This window comes from Solanum pennellii, chromosome 1 (genome assembly GCF_001406875.1).
Source record: "Solanum pennellii chromosome 1, SPENNV200".
In the NCBI taxonomy this organism is placed as follows: Eukaryota; Viridiplantae; Streptophyta; class Magnoliopsida; order Solanales; family Solanaceae; genus Solanum; species Solanum pennellii.
The window spans coordinates 94,505,179-94,524,940 of NC_028637.1; the positions used below are offsets into that span (position 1 = coordinate 94,505,179).

At 35.2% G+C, this 19,762-nt stretch overlaps 3 protein-coding genes across 4 annotated transcripts; 2 read left to right on the top strand and 1 right to left on the bottom strand.

The window, feature by feature from the left end:
• The first annotated feature begins 62 nt into the window (after nt 1-62).
• LOC107030636 (carotenoid cleavage dioxygenase 7, chloroplastic) lies at nt 63-3,830 on the top strand. The gene is given in 7 exon segments (XM_015231903.2): nt 63-879; nt 964-1,092; nt 1,754-1,885; nt 1,974-2,246; nt 2,360-2,445; nt 2,691-3,011; nt 3,539-3,830. Coding segments are annotated over 7 exon segments (1,992 nt in total). The 3' UTR covers nt 3,773-3,830.
• Nucleotides 3,831-7,493: 3,663 nt separating this feature from the next.
• Nucleotides 7,494-17,796, top strand: LOC107006568 (nuclear pore complex protein NUP62). Of its 2 annotated transcripts, XM_015205090.2 has the most exons (9): nt 7,495-9,158; nt 12,165-12,246; nt 13,299-13,377; nt 13,739-13,861; nt 14,195-14,272; nt 15,098-15,201; nt 15,725-15,812; nt 15,927-16,025; nt 17,406-17,796. In XM_015205090.2, the coding sequence occupies exons 1-9, from the start codon at nt 7,613-7,615 to the stop codon at nt 17,499-17,501; spliced, it is 2,295 nt and encodes a 764-aa protein (XP_015060576.1). In that variant the 5' UTR covers nt 7,495-7,612; the 3' UTR covers nt 17,502-17,796. The 2 variants fall into 2 exon arrangements, 1 of the variants encoding a protein (XP_015060576.1); XR_003577433.1 differs by lacking the exons at nt 15,725-15,812; nt 15,927-16,025; nt 17,406-17,796 and adding an exon at nt 14,936-14,997 and having other exon boundaries at nt 7,494-9,158.
• LOC107006579 lies at nt 17,701-19,740 on the bottom strand. Its single transcript, XM_015205096.2, has 4 exons — nt 19,232-19,740; nt 18,932-19,070; nt 18,634-18,730; nt 17,701-18,313 (listed from the first exon to the last, which is right to left on the bottom strand). Exons 1-4 carry the CDS (start codon nt 19,537-19,539, stop codon nt 18,042-18,044), a joined length of 816 nt encoding a protein of 271 aa, XP_015060582.1. The 5' UTR covers nt 19,540-19,740; the 3' UTR covers nt 17,701-18,041.
• Between the last annotated feature and the right edge of the window lie 22 nt (nt 19,741-19,762).

A 19,762-nucleotide genomic window follows, 5' to 3' on the forward strand; every position in this document is an offset into this window, starting at 1 on the left:
GGGTGGGGGGGGTTGAGGGTGATGTAAACTTACATATATTTATATATATATAAGATAGTTTGATGGATCTTTAATTTGTATCACTACCACCCAACTCTAAAACAAAAGCCAAAATGCAGGCCAAAGCTTGCCATAATATTAATAATATTCCTCCAAAACTCTTGCCACCGGCTAAACTGCCGTCCACGGTGGCGATGAGCCCGAGCCAATTAACATTGCCCAGCCACGTGGCGCGAGCCATAACGATCACCACGTCCCCAACTCATGAAGTTTACACACCAGAAATCGATGACACAGTTACTGCCTATTGGGATTACCAATTCCTTTTCGTGTCCCAACGTTCCGAAGCTACCGAACCCGTTTCACTTCGGGTCGTGGAAGGATCCATACCATCCGATTTCCCTTCCGGTACGTATTACCTCACCGGGCCGGGCCTATTCGCGGATGATCACGGTTCCACGGTGCACCCTCTAGACGGGCACGGCTACTTAAGAACATTTGAAATTGATGGCAGTACGGGTCAGGTTAAGTTTATGGCTAGGTACATTGAAACGGAGGCTCAGACCGAGGAGCGGGACCCGGTGAGTGGAAAGTGGAGGTTCACTCACCGGGGCCCGTTTTCGGTACTGAAAGGAGGGAAGATGGTTGGTAATACGAAAGTTATGAAGAATGTGGCGAATACTAGTGTGTTACAATGGGGTGGTAGGTTGTTTTGTTTGTGGGAAGGTGGTGATCCTTATGAAATTGATTCTAAAACTTTGAATACACTTGGAAAATATGAATTAATTAAGAACTCTGATCAAGTATTAGAAGATAAAAAAATTAGTCATAGTGATTTTCTGGATGTTGCTGCTCAAATATTGAAGCCTATATTATATGGTACGATACGGAAAGACTTTTATTGCTAAATAATGAAAATTGATCTTATTTAATGACGGATTAGCTAAATATTTTAATTTGCAGGGGTGTTTAAAATGTCTCCAAAGAGATTGTTATCTCATTACAAGATTGATACTCGTAGAAACAGACTTTTAATCATGTCATGCAACGCAGAGGATATGTTGCTCCCTAGGAGTAATTTTACATTTTATGGTAAGATTGTTTAATTTTATGAACTGAAAATTCAATTTAATTAATTTCTTAAGTTTCTTCCTTTTTAATGTTTAAAGTATCTATTGCACTAGCATTCATGTCTGGTGTAGTGTAAATTAGGTCCTTTTTTTAAATAAAGAAATCGATTTTAGATTTAACATAACTTCAAAAACTAGCTCATAAAGAAAAAATTATAAAATTTATATTAAAGAAACGATTCAACCTTAAAAAACCACCGATGTAAAACTTTTTACGGTAACTTCCAGCAATTAAAGCAAGTGAAGGAAAAACAAGCTTTTTCATATTATTTTGGCTTTTTTTTTGTTGCTTGTAAGCCTGACATCAGTAAGGGGGGATTTTATTATATGTTTTCCTTTTCTTGAAAATAAATAAATAAATAAGAGTAGAGGGTCCAGTGATAAATAATAAAATATTTATAATGTTTTTAATCTAAAACAAGGAGTAAACATAATTAAATGATCATTATCCTAGTATAATACTCCAATAATCCAACTCTATTTTTAAAAAAATTGTATATTTTCATCAACATCACATGTAGATGTAGTACAACGTTAACAAGAATAATTCTTTGTTTTTGTCTCCATATATTCATAATAATTCAACTTCTATTTAATTTAATTTAATTATTTTTTTTGTCTAGAATTTGATTCCAATTTCCAGCTACTACAAAGCCAAGAATTCGAGATCCCAGATCATTTAATGATACATGATTGGGCTTTTACTGATACTCACTATATATTGTTCGGCAATCGCATCAAACTCGATATTCCCGGTAACTAATTATTCGATTATTATATCAAAAATAAATATTTCATTTTACTTATTTATTCACTAAAATTTTGCGTACGCCATCGTTGCAGGGTCAATGACAGCAGTATGTGGGCTTTCTCCAATGATATCAGCATTATCAGTAAATCCAAGCAAATCAACATCTCCAATTTATTTGCTGCCTAGATTTCCTAATAATAATGTAGAAAGAGATTGGAGAAAACCTATAGAAGCTCCTTCACAAATTTGGGTGTTACATGTTGGAAATGCCTTTGAAGAAATTGATGAACAAAATGGAAACCTAAACATACAAATTCAGGCTTCTGGTTGCTCTTACCAATGGTTCAATTTCCAAAAAATGTTTGGTAAGCAAGCACGAGTTTATGTCTTCTGCACTGTCAGTATATATAAACTAAAACGTTTTATAGTAGATGATTAAAACTTAATTTGTTTCTTTTCCTCCATATATATTTTTCAGGCTATGATTGGCAAAGTGGTAAACTTGATCCTTCCATGATGAACGTAGAAGAAGGAGAAGAAAAGCTATTGCCTCACTTAGTTCAGGTCTTCTTCCTAATGTTTAGTTTATTAAAATAAAATCATAAAATTATTATTTTTAAAACAAAAAAAAAATTTAAAAGACGATTGGACTTAATCAATACATATAATCATTTTATTTCATGTGACACATCATATATGATGATACATGAGAAACTTTTTATTCTTTTAAGATGTTTCAGAATCGGGTCTTTATTATTATTTAATAGTAGTGTCACGTGTAATGCGAATTTGTGATTATGGATATGCAGGTATGTATAAACTTAGATAAAAAAGGGAATTGCACAAAATGTTCAGTAAATGATCTAAATCCTAAATGGAACAAAGCAGCAGATTTTCCAGCGATGAATCCAGAATTTTCAGGCAGAAAAAATAGATATATATATGCAGCAACATGTACAGGTTCACGTCAAGCGCTACCACATTTTCCTTTTGACACAGTTGTGAAATTAAACGCGGTTGATAAATCAGTCCAAAAGTGGTCAGCTGGTAGAAGAAGATTCATTGGTGAACCTGTTTTTATTCCAAGAGGAACTAATAAAGAGGATGATGGATACCTTCTTGTGGTTGAAGTAAGTAATTATAACTTACATATACACATACACTAATAAAGTTTGCATAGTTTAATGTCTTTTAGCACCACCTGTGTTATTTTTCTACGAGTAATATTACTTTTAGTTACTTTTACTTTAAGTAAAAATAAAAATATTTATACAATCAAGTTACTCATAACATAATTACAAGTAAATATCTATTGGTAACAAAAAATAGTTACTAGTGTGTTATATATAATAAGTTTTAATGTAAACGACTTTTTAAACTAGTAGTATATATAATTTAATTAAATATGTTATTTTTCGAGTGATATATATGATTGTGTAAGAAAAATTTAGGAGTTTATAAAGTTATATACATTTACAATGTGGTAAATTTTTATACTCTAGTGTCATCTTTACTTGTTATAGCAGACAATTCGTCCTAATTCAAAGATTGACAAATTAAACGTCACATTTAAAAGACATTATTTATAATTATATATATAAGAAAAATAGTATTACTTCTATTCTTATGATTTTGTGTGTGAATATTTAATTTGCAGTATGCAGTGTCAACACAAAGGTGTTATCTTGTAATTTTGGATGCACAAAAAATTGGAGAGAAGAATGAAGTAGTTGCAAGACTTGAAGTCCCAAGACATTTGAATTTTCCTCTTGGTTTTCATGGCTTTTGGGCTCCTACCAACTCTAGCCTAGCCAATCTACAAAAAATTGAATCCAAGTGTAAAAACTCTTGGTCAATGATGAAGGATAACATGGTTAAACTTGGACAATGAAAAAAAAAAAGTAAATAAATAATATTTTCATATATGTAGATGTTCATTAATAGCTTAATTATGCAAAAGTTTTTTAGAAAATTTAATAAGGTTATTTTTTGTAAAATAGTTCATTTTGTATACTAGAATCCACAAGAATTCCAACAATGTCAATTCTTTTATTTCAAATGTAAGCATTTTTTTAGTTGTATAAGCTATGATTATATAATTAATTTATTTTGTTATTATTATTTTAAATTCTTTTAATTTTTTATAATACGTAATTATCGATTATTTATAATTTTTCTGTGTAATTTTTCCTTACCAATTACGTTCAATTACCCATTACGTGATCAATCAAACATGTCAGACATTATAATTACATTCCATTAATTGCACCACATTCAATTGGCAAAGAAAAATTATGATTTCGGCTTATCTTATAGGTGATATGCTTCTTAAATAAAGACATATACCTTTGTAGCTAGATAAATTCATATAACAACTCCAATACTATACTTTCTCTATTTTTATACCTTTTAAAAAATAATTAACTAAGGATATAATAAGTAAAAAAAATATTCTTTCTTGATTCGTCTTTGTCGAAATCATTTGACACAAAATTTCTCTGAAAGAAATTTTTGTCATTTGAATATCTTTGATATATATTTATATATTTTTAATCTGCTCCTCTTTGAAGACATATTTTATTTTTTAAAAAAATATTTCTTTATAAGTGTAAATTTCAAAATTGATAAGTTTGATAGTTAAATCAATATTTTATCTAATTTTTTTAAAAAACAAGTATAAGGGAAAATTCCAAAATTAATAATTTTACGATTAGATAACTATTTAAAATAAATTCTTGAAATTTATTCTCGAGATCTATGACCCAAAGTCTACTTATTATGAAGGCGAAAATAAAATTGAAATGATCTAACAAACTCCTGTACTTATACAAGTTTGTATTATGAAATGTTCTATTTAAATTTTTACTAACTAGGCTCTTAACTCAATCAAAAGAAGATTTCTAAAGGAAAAATTATGTTAATACACAGTTTATTTTATCATAATCTCTAAAATTTTCTATCATTTGTAAAAATTACAATAATCTCTACTCTCTTCTATTCTCAGATACATCACTTTACGCTATGTATCGGTCGGATACATCACTTATACATAAAATATGGGAACGTACGTGATGTATTAAGATGTATTAGAAATCGAGACGCAATGTATCATGACTTTGAGAGATGTATTATAAATTAGGACGCAATGTATTGGGACATTTTGAGATGTATACTGTCACGGCCTAAACTGTCGTGATTAACACTCACAATATCCTCCGATGAGAGAACCATTACTACAACCCAACCAAACAATACTAATCAAAAGACAAACATTTAAAGATGTGGAAACATGTTCAAATAATCAATTTAAAAGCCGAGTTCTCATAAACTCAGTAAGTTATAAAAAAACAAACACAAACAAACAGAAATTTAACCCTTAAAATCCGAAAGTCATTGTATCAAAACTTTTTAATTAAACGATATAAGATAAAGGGATGCAATCATAAACAACTAAATATAAAGTAAAGAGTCTAAAAGGTCTAAGTCTGAAGTAAATGGACTAAGATCTTAGAAAAATACATGGTAGTCTGAAGGAACTGGCTCACCCTTGATCTCGACAAGTCAATGATCTCCTAGTTGAGATTTTCAAAGATGTCACGTACTCAACATAGAAAGAGCATATGCAATATCAGTACACAAACCAACGGTATACTGGTATGATCAAATGACCTTTTTAGTAAGTGCGACATACACAAGTAACTACAACATAGTAAACCACACATACACAAAAAGAATAACAATATACCATTTCATGCTCAATATATCAGTTTCACAATATCAATCTCAAATGTAATAGTCAATAATTGTTCTGTCATAGAACTCACACTCAAATTGTTAGCATGTCGAAACGTGACACCCGATCCGATCAACCACAATCACAAACACAATCAACACCGCAATGGTTCACAAATAGTTATTTCATTAATTTGTTTCATCTTTTCGTATTCACCTACGTGCATGAATACAATTAGAGTAGTTAGCAGACATATATAACACAAACGAAAAATCAAACCATCACTTACCTCGAAACTAAGCTTAAATATTATTAACTTGAGTTTTCCCTTTCCGGAGTCTCTTAGCTTGTTCTTGATTCTAAAACAAGTAATTCATGCAAAGGATCAATAATAGTGCCTAGTTTATCCGGGTTATATACAAATACAAACCCTTGGCCAATTGCAAAGGATAAATAACAAAGATAATAAGTTTTAAGAAACAATTTACGAATTAGGGGAGTAATTGACTTACCTTTAGCGCAAAAATAAGTGAAATATAAGAAGAATTAGCCGTAGGTCGCCCTTTTGCTCTCCAAGAATGAAGTTTGTTGGAAATAACATTTTTGAGACTTTTCCCATTTTTACTTGCGATTGGCCCGCTATGGCGGAAATAATCCTACAGTGGCAGGGTTTCACAAAGAGACTCAAAACTTGTGTTCCAAGTCTCCATTTCACAACATACCCTCAAACCTTAATGTTCGAAAATCATCCTTTCGCGCTAAGATCAATTACGGGAGTTCTACCGTCCGAATTCGATTTCATAAAACTGTACAAATTCCTTATCGTCTTGAGTCTTGACTATCCACTCAAATGATCAAAGTCATAATCAAACCTTCAATCCATTACCAGATTACCCTAGACCTCACCTGACTCAGATTTCGTTCAAGTCTAGCATAGGTAGGAAATTTACAAGTTACTACTCCTGAGTTTTTTGGCCAAATTCCTTCCCCATTGATTTATCCATAATGATGGAAACAAGCGTTTACATATGCCGATTATACAAAAATTTAAAGGATTTTGTAACTGAAAAAGATTAGAGATCATATGTAATTTGCTCTCAACACTAAGATTTTTGTAAAAGTTATATTTTTAAACCCTTACTACCGTGTAGTTCACTCGTCAATGTCACATCAAATTCACGTCACCTTAATTAATAATATGTCATAATTATCTTCATTAAGTATTGTTAGAATTATTGACTAAAATATTAAATAAAATGTAAAATGATAAAATGTTAACTCCAAATAGCCGCATCCAAAATCCAATCGTCGCCACTCCTCTTTCTCTCTCTCCATTTCCATTGTAATATAGCTAGAACCCATCAGTATCCTCGTTCTCCTCTCAATTGTCTTCCTTTCTCTGCACCACCAACGTTCCCTTGCGAACCACCAGAGACCACCTCTCCTCACCATCCTCTCAACGTACCAGCATGCCCCCAACAAACCCCTCGTTGCCTTACATTCTGGCAAAAATGGGTCCAACTAATGTTGTCTCACTCCAATGCGATAGGGATTGACTATGAACTTCATCGAGCACTCATGCGTGAAGAAGATTTATTTTTAAAATTTGTTATTTTATTCTTTTATAATTTTAATATTTTAAATTTAAATATGATATTCAATTGCCACGTGTGTGATCACACATTCTTGCCAAATCAATCATCTGAATATCACACAGATATAATGAATGATCAAAAGAATTTGATATATTGTGCTTTAAAATACATACCTATTTAGATTTGCGAAAAAAAAAAAACAAAGAAAATAAACAGTAAGGTGTAAATTACAACTACGTATTTACCTGGCTACTTACCTTGCAAATTACTCTTTATGGTCAGTTTGTATAAAAGCCCTTCTTCTCCCATTGAAAAACCCTCACTGTCCCCTGCTACTCTCCTGCTCCGGCGGTGAATTTTGAACAACAAAAGAAGTACACAAGCTGCCGCAGCTCCGGTAGCAATGTCGACAGGCTTTTCATTCTCCTCTTCTACTTCACCCTTCTCTTTCTCTTCAAATCCGTCTTTTTCCACCACCCCCTCTGTCACCGCTACCACATCCGCTTCCGGTTCTTCCCCATTTTCCTCGCCCTTCGCAAACCCTAACCCCACCTCCTCTGCTCCTTCTTTTGGCTTCGGTACATCTACTACTTCAGCCTCTTCTGCTCCTTCTTTTGGCTTCGGTTCATCTACTACTTCAGCCTCTTCTGCTCCTCCTTTTGGTTTCGGCTCTAATACCGGTGCTTCTACACCGTCATTTGGGTTTTCATCTAGTGCTGCTTCTGGTTCCAGTCCCCAACCAACTCTATTTGGATCTTCTTCCGGTTCGGCTGCAACTTCAAACCTATTCGGATCATCTTCCGGGTCGGGTACAACGACGAATCTCTTCGGATCCACTACATCTGCAAGTGGTTCGCCATTGTTTGGGGCGAATTCAGCTAGCGCCGCTGCCAATTCATCCCCTTTTGGGTCTTCACCTTTCGGGTCGTCAGGTACGCCCTCGCCGGGTTTGTTTGGGTCCAGTTCGGCTGCTGGTTCAAGTTCGGGCTTGGGCTTGCTTGGTTCTTCTCCGTTTTTATCATCAACTGCTGCTTCTACTGGAAATGCAGCATCTAGTGCTAGTACAACTCCATTTTCTTCATCTCCATTTGGGTCTTCTTCTTCAGCATCATCTTCACCTTTTGGATCATCTTCAACAGCCCCTTCATTTGGTTTTCCGTCATCAGCGGCCTCACTTTCGTTCCAGTCGGCGTCAAATTCAGCTTCTTCTTCACCTGGACTTTCGTTTGCCAGCTCGGCAGCTGCCAGTTCCTTTTCTTCTTCATCTGCATTTTCTTTCCCTGGTGCTTCACCCGCAAGTTCAGCTTCTTCTGCACCGGGATTTTCATTGTTAAGTACTTCAACCACCACTTCAGTATCTTCTGCACCGGGATTTTCGCTTGCTGCTGCATCAACTTGTTCTGCAGTCTCCTCACCAGCATTTTCATTTTCGACCTCGAGCTCAGCAGCATCAGGTCCAGCATGTTCATTATCAACGCCAACGCCGAGTGCAGCATCACCTGCACCTTCATTCTCTTTTTCCATGCCTGCTGCGGCTTCGTCATCCCCATCACCTTTTTCAGCTTCTACTACTTTGTCATTTTCGGTTGCAAAAGGGACTGTAAGCTCTGTAACAGCTTCTGCTGCTTCTTCAAGTGCTCCGGTGTCTAAACCTGCCAGTACTGGGTTTTCAATTTCTTCATCGCCTTTGTTTTCAACTGTTACTACCCCCACCAGCATTTCTACAACCGCAGCTGCTACTGGAGCTTCTTCTACGACTAGCGGGACTGGTTTATCTCTGACATTTCCTGCACCCACTTCTTCAGCTTCAACGACTAGTGCTGTTGATACATCTCCGATTGCTGGGTTTGGCACCTCTGCCCAATCTACAGGTTTTTCATTGTCTAGCAAAGCATCTGCACCAGCTTTATCCTCACAGCCTCAATCAACTGCGGCTGTGCCAAGCTTTGGTAAGGTTTACTCATACCCTGTTTGAATATTGTGTTATATCATATGATAATTAAACTTGATTATTGAATGGAATATAGTGACCGGCATACTTTAATGGAGCTTTGATTGGTTAATGAAGTGAAGGTTGTTGTGACTTTTTTCATTGATTGCAAAGGGAAGCCCATACCCATAAAGGTGGCTTAATCATCCATGACAACGATTTTCTTCTGCTGTATTTAACATTCCCTTGTGAGAGAAGTGAATGTTTTGCTAATTGTCAAGAGAAAATGTAGTTAGAGGCCATATTATTGAGGTGATATTCAGTGCTAATTTCCCCTTCATAAAAAAAAGATAATTGAGTACAAATTCCTCTCTTTTCTTTTCAGGGACTTTTTATAACTTAGTACAAAGTTTCTCAGATATTGCTAACTATTGTTTTAGGTGATTGAGATAAAGATGTTCAAATTTGACAGGTTAGCAATTTATTTAAACAGCAAGTTAAAATGTTAGAGCTCCTTCCTAATAGGAAAGATATTCTATAGTAAGATCATGCTGAAGAAGGAAAGAGTCTGAGAATTTGACTATGATATAGAGTTGTCTAGCCTATAAAGTTGCTCCTATAGTAAAGCTGGGAAGCATCCAGTAGGTGACGAGCTGCTAAGTGTCCATAGTACTGTGGTTGTCTGCTAGATGTACTAGCCAATAGCCATAGTCCCTGCTAAGTGTACTGTGCCTTCTTTAAGTGAATTGGTTCTGTTGATATGAAGTCCATACAGCAGTTGTGGAAATAAACAATCCAGCCATGCTGCAATAGGCCCAAATGAGCGTCTGTTGAGTGTTGAGTTTGAGGTTGTTGCTGGAGAGAATGGGAGCTTGAAGCAGTTTGAAACTCTCTGCTGACATGAATGACTTAAGTTTACCTCCATATCACTCTTAACTCTGGACAAATTTCAAGCAAATAAGATGACATTTCCACGGAAGAATATCATGAATAGTAAAACCACAAAGCCAGAATTTTGAAGTTAGGTGGCTAAAGTAACGGCAGCCATGGCTGTGCATCACGCCCTAGGGACATCATATTATGATGAACTGCTACACATGAAAACGAAGGACTGCTGAATCACCTAAAGGTGCATTTCAAATGGATCACAGAGTTGAAAAAGTTGGCATAGCTTCCAATATCAGGAACTTCTGATAGAGTAACGAGTTAGATGACTTGGGTCAACACGTAAATAAACAACAACAACAACAACTATACCTCAGCCCCAAACTACTTAATGTGGCTATTTGCTCTGATTGTGTCGCTCAATTTATACCCTTCAATCCGATAATTTAATATGTTGGGAACTTGTAAATGCTGCAGAGAAATCTCCAATCAATGTGGAAAATATGAAGTGGATTTGCTCGAGTTGGACAAAGGTTTTAGTTGATATAATTTAGGTGAAGGGATGATGAACTGCTTGTATCTCCTTTATTTCCTTCACAGGAGTAGTGCTAATTTTGTTCCAAGTGAAAATTTTTCTGTGTGCCATATCTCTCAATGTTTTATCATTTCTCCTCTTGTTTGTTGATTTAAGTAAACTGGAGAAGTAACATGTGTGAAATATTGGTTCAGATCTTACTGGAATTTTCAGTCTTAGATTCTTACAATCACACAGGATTTAGGTGTTTGAGAGCCTTGAAATATTATTTGCCAAGCCTGATAAATGCTTTTGGGCTCATTAGTTTGGTGTTACACATATGGTCATATATATATATATATGCACACTGCACCCACACTTATTTGTTGGTGCTCTACTGCTGCTAAGCATCTGCTTTTATCCCCTAGATGTACCAACGTTGTACACTTGTAGGGTTTAAATGTCAGAAAATAGGTTTATCTGCCAACATCCTTTTATGTGTTGCAATAATGTAAATTGTGCATATTTCAAATGTCTAAGCAGCATAGATAGGAATAGTTATAACAATTGAGCCTTTTGAAGCAATAGAGAGGAGAAGTTCTTTCCATGGTTGAGAAAACTCAAAACTTTCAACTATTACAGAAATGTGTCACGTATTATGTCTCCGTGCCTGTCCAATTTTGTTGCTACATCAAATAACATCTTTATGTTTGAAAGGATTACCACTAGTCTTTTAGCCAGGCTCATTAAATTTTTTCTTTCAATCATGGAACGATGCACTTCACCTGTCAGAAAAGTGCTCCCCTACGTTCACTTTTACTTGCCAGGTTGTACTTTGCTCGCGCTTTAAGAAACACTGATTGATATGGGTATTTTACCACAATACCATATTAATTGTTATTTAGTCTTGGGTCTTGGAAAGTGATTTGGGGAATAAGTAATTAATGCTAAGGGTAAAACATGAAAAAAACATGACCATCTCTTGATATGCTAAACGTGAAATGTGTTTTTAGTATAGGGACAAGCAGAGGTGAATGGAGGGAGCAAAATAGAAACACAAAACAATTTGAGTTGACCCGACTTATGGAACTGTGGAGGAACAGTTTGGAGCTGAAAATGGGCTGTTTAATCTTTAATCGTGTAGCACTAAAAACTTAATCTGTTAGGAAAGAACAACATTATGGATCATATGGAAATCTCTAGAAGAACTTTATTAGTTCACAAGGACCAATGGTGTTAGTTTGGTTAATCATTTACACATCCTGATACTAAAAGCACATTGTTTATCTTCTGCTTAGAGTTGCTGTAATTACTGATTACAACGTCGATGTCATTTCTAGTAGCATATTTACCATGTCCTGAAATATTAGTCCATGTTTGCTCCTCTAGAGTGAAACGAATATTTGAATAAGCTATCAAATGTATTTTATTGTTATTTAATGAAATGTTGTGGATTGTAGTACTTTTGGTTGTTCACAAACATTTAAATTTTATTCCAAAAATTGAAATTATCTACATCCCATTTATTTAAGATCAGAAGTGTGATCATCTACCTTACTCTGTCCTGCTTCCATTTTCCAAGCATTTCCAGATACAATATTAAGTGCCATTTGTTATTTTTTTTAGGTGTCCCGAGCACAACTTCTGCCACTGCAACTACTTCAGCTGCTCAAACATCATCACCCTTGACTGTGGCTTCTAGTAGTGGGTATGTATATTTTGATTGTTTAAAGTAAACTCAAACTTCTCTTATCTTACTAAAATAAGTTCCTGGGTTTATGCCAAGGAATGAAGAGAGTTTTGGGGGACGAAAAGTGCAAAGTGAATGAATAACATTGTGACTGCAGTAAATAGTTTATGAGCTTACTTCAGCTTGTGTGTTTGGAATGAGCAGTATTTTTGGCTTTTCTATTTGATGTTGCAATGTAGTAATTTATTTCAAAAGAGCTTCTCGTCCTTTCCTATATCAATTGACTTTCAAAAAAAAAGGCGTCTGGCTTCCAAAGATAGTGTAAAGCTCTATCCAGGTGTTGTTAGTTTAATGCGGATTGATGGTTTCTTATGCTATTGTATATTTTACAAAAATTCTTAACATCATTTGAGGAAGCATGGCTTCATTTCTGTCATCCTGAAACAATTGAAGTTAAAACTCAAATTGGAACGTACTAGGATTACAAAGTTTAACTTTTGGAGCAGCCACAATTTCCCTACAAGTATTGGCAATTGGGTATTATGCTTCTATAAAAATATGTGGTTGGGTACTATTGGTACAGAATTGTGTAGGTTATGGTTTTCTGGCTACCACCGTTGTTTTCCTACATCAGTAAATTCATTATTCAACCCACCAAAAAAAGGTCCTAGACTCACAAAGAAGTCAATGGAGAAGAAGAAACTATTAAGTTGCAGATTCTCTATACTCTGTACTGTTAGTTGGAAATTTATTGAATAATCAGCACAAGTCACAATTAGTCCCCTCAGAAAGTAGAATTTGGATGTAATAATATCAAATAAAGCTCAATTCATCTGTTGTGGTGGTTATATATTTAGTAAAGAGGAGAGTCTATTATGAATGAGGTATAAAGATTTCTTCTACTTCTCTTTTCCAACTCATGCTAACCATGCAAAAAGAACATTATTTTGAGAATTTTATGGCCACAAATTAGGAATGTATTCTTCAATTGAGATCCAATCTTGTTGTGACCTGCTCTATGTGCATCAGTTTGGCTTTGAATTTTATTTTGTTTGCCCCTTTCTCTACAGGACTACTTCAACTTCTACTGTAGTTGCCACTTCCACACCGAAATTACCATCAGAAATTACAGGAAAGTCTGTAGAAGAGGTAACATATGTGCTAAATATTGGGTAGTATCTTTTTCTCTCTTTCCCCTTGTTAATCAATTCTAGGGGTGATATAATGCACTTACCTTTGATTTCACACGTATTGAACTATGGACTTCCTTGAATATGCTGAAGTTTCACTAACTTTTGTGGCCGAGTAATGTTTTAGCAAAAATTAATAATATGAACATACTGCACGAGGGGGGGATAGATGATAGAGACATTAATTTCAATATTTATTGGTCAGTTATCCAGTCTTTCTCAGTGAATATTTCACCCATTCCCGTTTCTTGTTGAGGAATTCACATTGTTCCTGTTTGTTACATATGTAACTTACTGCGTATTCCTTCTTTCAATGAAAGATCATCAAGGAATGGAACGCTGAGCTGCAGGAACGTACTGCAAAATTTAGAAAGCAGGCTAATGCGATTGCTGAGTGGGACAGAAGGATCTTGCAGAACCGTGATATTCTTCTCAAACTTGAGGTAACTTAAGATTTATTTAGAGTCAACATTCTTCTTTGGAAAATACCCAATATTTAATTCAGCTCTCTGCAAATCCATTTCTATTCTGTAGCTGCTGCATGCAGTAAGCTCCATGTCATATTTGTAGGCGTTTCCTGCTAAGAGGTCGAGTTTCCAAGATTAATAATAGAGCACTATATTCATTCTAATTGAGCTTTGCTGCTAAGTCCTGGTCAAAAGAGTTACTTGTAGCCATGTTCTTTAGTTGCGTTTTTCCTAACATACTTGTATAGGTTGTACCTTCAGTTATTTTTCCTGGGAAGTTTGACATATGTAATTACATTGTTATCTCAGAGTGAAGTTGCAAAGGTTGTTGAGACACAAGGCAGCTTAGAGCGACAGCTGGAGCTAATTGAGACTCATCAGGAAGAGGTTACTTAATTACCATGATCTTTCCTGCAATTTGAGTCCTTATTTCCCGATCGAATGTCTATTTGTCATGTAATTTTTAAAGCATTCCATGCTTGTGCCATCTGTGCAATTTTAACCAAAAGATTGTTGGTTAAATAGTATTTCGGAGACATACTTTTAAATATGCTAATCTGGTTGATTTTCTGGAGTGGATCTACTGATATTCTTTGATACCCAACTTTTGCATACTTTCTTGTGCCAATGTACCATTGGAGGAAGCTGTTATTAGTCAGTATCCAGATCTACGCTGTCCCAGTTCCATTAAGGTCGCTACTTGAATCTTATCCATTCTGTTCTGCCTAGTTCTGTTCCGTTGCGGTGCTAAATACTTTTCCTTTAAGACAAACTAGTGTTTCTCTAAATTTTCTTCTATCTTGAGCGTTTAACTAGCTTAATCACAATTAGTTGGTATTGTTTCAAGTTCATAGTTTAGATCTTCTGGATGTTCCTAACCTATCATCCATGGTTGAGGATAGAATGAGGACACACACATCAATTTTTCCTTGTATAATTGATGAATATGGAGTTACTTTTGCGTGAATCTTTGTTACCTATTTAAGCCAGTGTTTCACAGTCGCTACTTGCTTGTTTTGTTTCTTGTAACTCCTGGTTTGTGATTTCCAGTGATTGTCATTTTAGAGGACATATTCTATGGTAATAACTCACGACGTTTATGATATTCATAGGTAATTGACTTTGTTGATTCTGTGTATACACTATGCTCTAACTGGTTATAGAATGATGTCACAGCAGAAGTTCATTCTCATTTTTCTCACCCTCTGTTAGGTTGACAAGGCATTGCAAAGCATGGAAGAAGAAGCTGAGCGAATTTACAAAGATGAGAGAGGAGTGATTCTTGATGATGAAGCTGCAGCAACAAGGGATGCAATGTATGTGCATTTTTGGATAATCTTTTTTGCATCTGTGTTCTTTGAAACCATGCATAATGATGGCCTTTTAAATTCATATCCAGCTTGTTGATATTGCCAACTGCAAAAATCTCATACTGTTTCTTTTATTTGAGTGGGGCATTAAATGACCTAAAACAAGTCTTAAAAAGTGCATTATGTTGCCTTCTTTTGGTTTCATTTGCCAGTTTAGAAGGTTAGGGCGTCAGGCCGTAATAGATAGCTTAAAAGAGAATATAATTAGTAACTATATATCCATTTTCTTCTTATTCATACTTCATAGTCTGAACTCTGACATAAAGTATCAACTTACACTTGGATCCTTAAATAGTTCTCTATTTTGATCTGTCCTGTAAATGGAAGCAGGATAGTCCATTACCCTCTTGCAGTCAAGAAATAAACTTTATTTTTTTAATCCTAGATTCGTTCTGCCTTTTTTTCATCTGTATCCTCCACTTGGCCATATTTTAATGCATCCAGTTCTGCGGAACTGGTGTAATTTCAGGTATGAACAGGCCGAGTTTGTGGAGAGGGAAATGGAGAAAATGACAGAGCAGATCAAGTCAATCATTAATACTTTTAATGCCTGCCAGGTTTTGTACCTTCATTTATTTCTGCTCCTGCCTATTATCTTAGCATTATGATTAGATGGTGTTAAAAATATATGGTTTATATAAATTCTTTCTTTACTGGTTTATTTCATTTAGGGTGGAGAACTTGAGGCAACTGATGGAATGACACCGCTTGATGTTGTTGTACGAATCTTGAACAATCAATTGAGTTCACTGATGTGGATTGATGAAAAGGTGAGCATTGCCTTCTTGTGCTTCTTCTGGCTTTTGTTTCTTAGCCTATTGCATTAAATGAAATCAGAAGGAAAAGAAAGTAAGTTGGACTAGTAACAATGTCATTGGACTGGTGAGAGATGCGTAAGGAAAGAAAAAGAAGGGAAGTCTTTAGTTTTTAGATTCATTCTTCCAGATAATCTTATGTGACAAAAATGGTGTTGTTCTGTATGAGTCAAGAATTTCTGTTTCTGGGAAATGCATATTGTCCAAGGAGACATTGCTATTCCTAATAAAGTTTTCACTCTCTTTTGGTACAGATGGTTATCTCCCATATAGAAAGGAAAATATTCTATTTTGGTAAATGCATATTGTTCAAGGAGACATTGCTATTCCTGATAATGTTTTCTCTCTCTTTTGGAATAGATGGTTATCTCCACCACTATAGAAGGGAAAAGATTAAGAGAGAGAAAATTAGTTCATAAAGAAATTTACTGTATGTGGATTACTAGCACTTGTTTCAGAATTCAGCTGGAATCATACTTGTCTTCCCTTTTGGATTTCTTTTTGGATCATTTTGTTGGAATGGCATACTCGTTTTTTTTCTTGAGGTAGGGTTTGATATACTCTTAGAAGTAATTACATCAGAGAATCATTGATCTTGCAGGGTTAGAAATATTACTCCACTAAGTTTCTAACTGTTTGATTCATATACTCGTTTTAAATTCGTAAGCACACAAAAAAAATCTATAGCCGGACTAGGTTTTGGAGTTAATTCTTTAAAGATAAGCAGAGTCAAGTTTTGGTTACAGTTTGAATACAGTATTGCTAAAATACGTTTTTGCCACAAACAGCCTAAAAAACAGATATAGGAAGGGGGATCACCACCTGGAACTATCACTCTGATGAATTATAATTGCCAATGTGAAATCCTTTTCTTGTGGGGCCTGTGGGTGTAGTCTCCTGCACCTCCTACCTTGTTTAGGGCAAAAAGTCTATTATGCCTCTTCCTCCCTACTCCCAAAAATTCTTATGCCCCTAGATTGTACTAGTAAAATAACCAAATTCTCTTAAGCACCATCCAATTTTGAGGTGTTTATTAGTTCATCATAGTACATACATTACCCTGTCTTAGCGAATGCTGTAGGATCTACTATTACTGATACTGATCAACACGTAGCCTACTTTACCATCCCAGATCTGTTTTCTACTGTTCATTTTGTGAATAGATTTAATTTTGTTGAAGGCTTCATCTAGATGCAATTTAAGACTCGAACCCTCACCTTTATGAACTGAATGATATAAGATCTGAGACTGTTCTAAACGTACTCTTGGTTTACTTTGGATGCTTTCTTTCCTTAAATATAAAAAGTTAATGATACCATTTCTACATTTGTTCAGACTGAAGAATTCTCATCTCGTATTCAGAAGCTTGCAAGTGAAGCGCCTGCTGCCAATCGTGAATCGACTGCCCCTAAATTATGGTTGACTCGATGATTGTCGTATTGGTGCTGTCAACAGGTTCATGTCAAAGTATAAACCCAAGGGCTTCTGAATCTTTTGTGGATTCTCCTTCCTGCTGTGTATGCTATTAGGTTTGAAGGGAGAGATGTTAAATCTTGATTCATTTCAAAGGCTTTACATCTTATTGGTGATTGAAATGCTGAGATCTTTTTTTTTTTTTTTGAAATGGTGCTTAAACTCATGTGCCTAATCTTTGCTTATTACTGTCAAGACAAAATGATGTTTACATAAGAAATACAAAAAATAGCAGACTAAAAGGTTGAACCGAGTCTTTTGTACTTCTGTTTGCTATGAGAGTATGAGCAGTCCAGACTGAATTGATTACCCCTCCCTGCATTGGTACCATACAATTTGGTGTGGGTAGAGTGGATTTTTATCACAAAAAAAGGCGTAATGCTTCAAAGGCGGATGACTTGAGAGAGGGAAGCAACTGCACAAGTCATAACATCTGAAAACTATTCACAAAAAGCTTTGTTTTCTTCTGATGTCAAGTATGTAGCAAATGGATCGTCATCAAGCTCCTTGGGTTCTTGTGACGACCACAATCAACAACAAAACAACTGATAAAAGGAAAGAGGATCTAATCTTCTCTTCCATGAGGTCAGAGATTTCTGATGTGGGTTTTTCTTTATTGTCTGGTTCAAATATATCATGGATTATTTCACTTAATAATGATCCAAATGACTGGAGCAGCTCCGCGATTCTGGAAGTTGTGATGCCCATAATCCATTTCACTATGAGGGATCCGATATCCCCAGTTGAGCTTTGTGATTCTTCTTCTTTAGCTGCATCATATATATAGATAGGAGTAGAAGAAACAATCATATATATAGATAGGAGTAGAAGAAACAGTGAAAACAACAGCTTCCCCTAGCAACAGTTGAATTGGACTTGAAAAGGAGAAATTATAAACTGGCGAACATATGAATTTCCTATCATTTCTCATGGTGTGTACGAGGCTGTTGATTCTTCATTGCAAATCCAATCCTTTAATTCTAAACCAAAACTAAACTGGTTGTATATCTTCATCGCTCTAGGGAATAACATGAAAATTGAAATACTAAAAGTACCAGCGAACGAGAGAGGAGTTATTAATAATATAAACCTGCAGATATGACTGAGCCTTGAAGATTTTGAACTGCCTTGTTGCTCATCATGGCTTCCCAAACAGCTCTATCACAAGCTATGGAACAAACCAATCTCTACATGCAAATAAAAGAGACATGTATGTCTATGCAACTGACAAATGAAATCAAGCATGTATGTTCAATGTTCTTATTTAAAGTAGTAATAACTCAGTATGATGCGATTAGTAAAATTTTCATTGGAAATGACTAAAAGCTGAGCATCATACAGAGTAAGAGGAGTGCAAGCTGATAACAACAACTAGTCAAAATACACACCTGAATTGATGATTCATTTTGAAGCATATAAAGAGCATCATAAAATCTTGCATTTCCAGGTGATTTCACAAGAGTGGATTCATAAGGATTTAGCATCGGTTCAACCCAATTCATCTCTTCTTTAGGAGCATAATTGAAACTGCAGTAAACAGTATAATCAACAGAGCTTCAGACATCTACTTTACAGTATAATATACACCATGGTATAATACTAATGGATAAGAAATAATCCCAAACGTTACTAATACACTGATCGCTACATCCAACTTGTTATCTTTCTTATAAAGTCAAAGATTTTACCTTTGGAGATCAGACATGGCCTTCTCAACCTCCCACCTAGAAGGAACAGAACCAAAAACAGAGTCATGATAAGGAGACCCTTTTTCATCAAACTCATTAAAAGATCCAATATCTAGAATCTTAGAGTTTGAACCATATTCAATACACCTATTCTTATTCCAAGATTCTCCAAAGGGTGTTTCACAAATTGATGACAAAGAAGGGGGAGGTTGGATATTGGAGTCCCTGTGGGTGGGTAGGGGTGGGGTAGTGAAACAATTGTTGGAGTTTGTACTTGTAAAGAGTGGCAACATGGCTCCTCCTCCCATTTTTTCCCTCTCTAGTCTCTACTTTTTAGTCAACCTTTGAGAGTGCAGGTATCTACACAATTTTCTTGATAAACCAGAAAAAATTAGGTAACGGATAAGATACTTTGAGCAATCGCAATCAGAGTTGAGATAAAATAATATCAAATTGAATGAAATAAGATGAAATATTCGTATAAAATGAAAATTTTGTTATATTATCGATTTATATGTCTGTATATGTAAT

Excerpts from the sequence above, each read along its gene's own strand:
- LOC107006568 (XM_015205090.2), top strand. The coding sequence starts at position 7,613 with ATGTCGACAGGCTTTTCATTCTCCTCTTCTACTTCACCCTTCTCTTTC. Across the intron at positions 14,273-15,097 it reads TTGAGACTCATCAGGAAGAG|GTTGACAAGGCATTGCAAAG; the intron begins GTTACTTAATTA and ends ACCCTCTGTTAG. Across the intron at positions 15,202-15,724 it reads GCAGCAACAAGGGATGCAAT|GTATGAACAGGCCGAGTTTG; the intron begins GTATGTGCATTT and ends GTGTAATTTCAG.
- LOC107006579 (XM_015205096.2), bottom strand. The coding sequence starts at position 19,539 with ATGGGAGGAGGAGCCATGTTGCCACTCTTTACAAGTACAAACTCCAAC. Across the intron at positions 19,071-19,231 it reads GCCATGTCTGATCTCCAAAG|TTTCAATTATGCTCCTAAAG; the intron begins GTAAAATCTTTG and ends TGTTTACTGCAG. Across the intron at positions 18,731-18,931 it reads AAAATGAATCATCAATTCAG|AGATTGGTTTGTTCCATAGC; the intron begins GTGTGTATTTTG and ends ATTTGCATGTAG.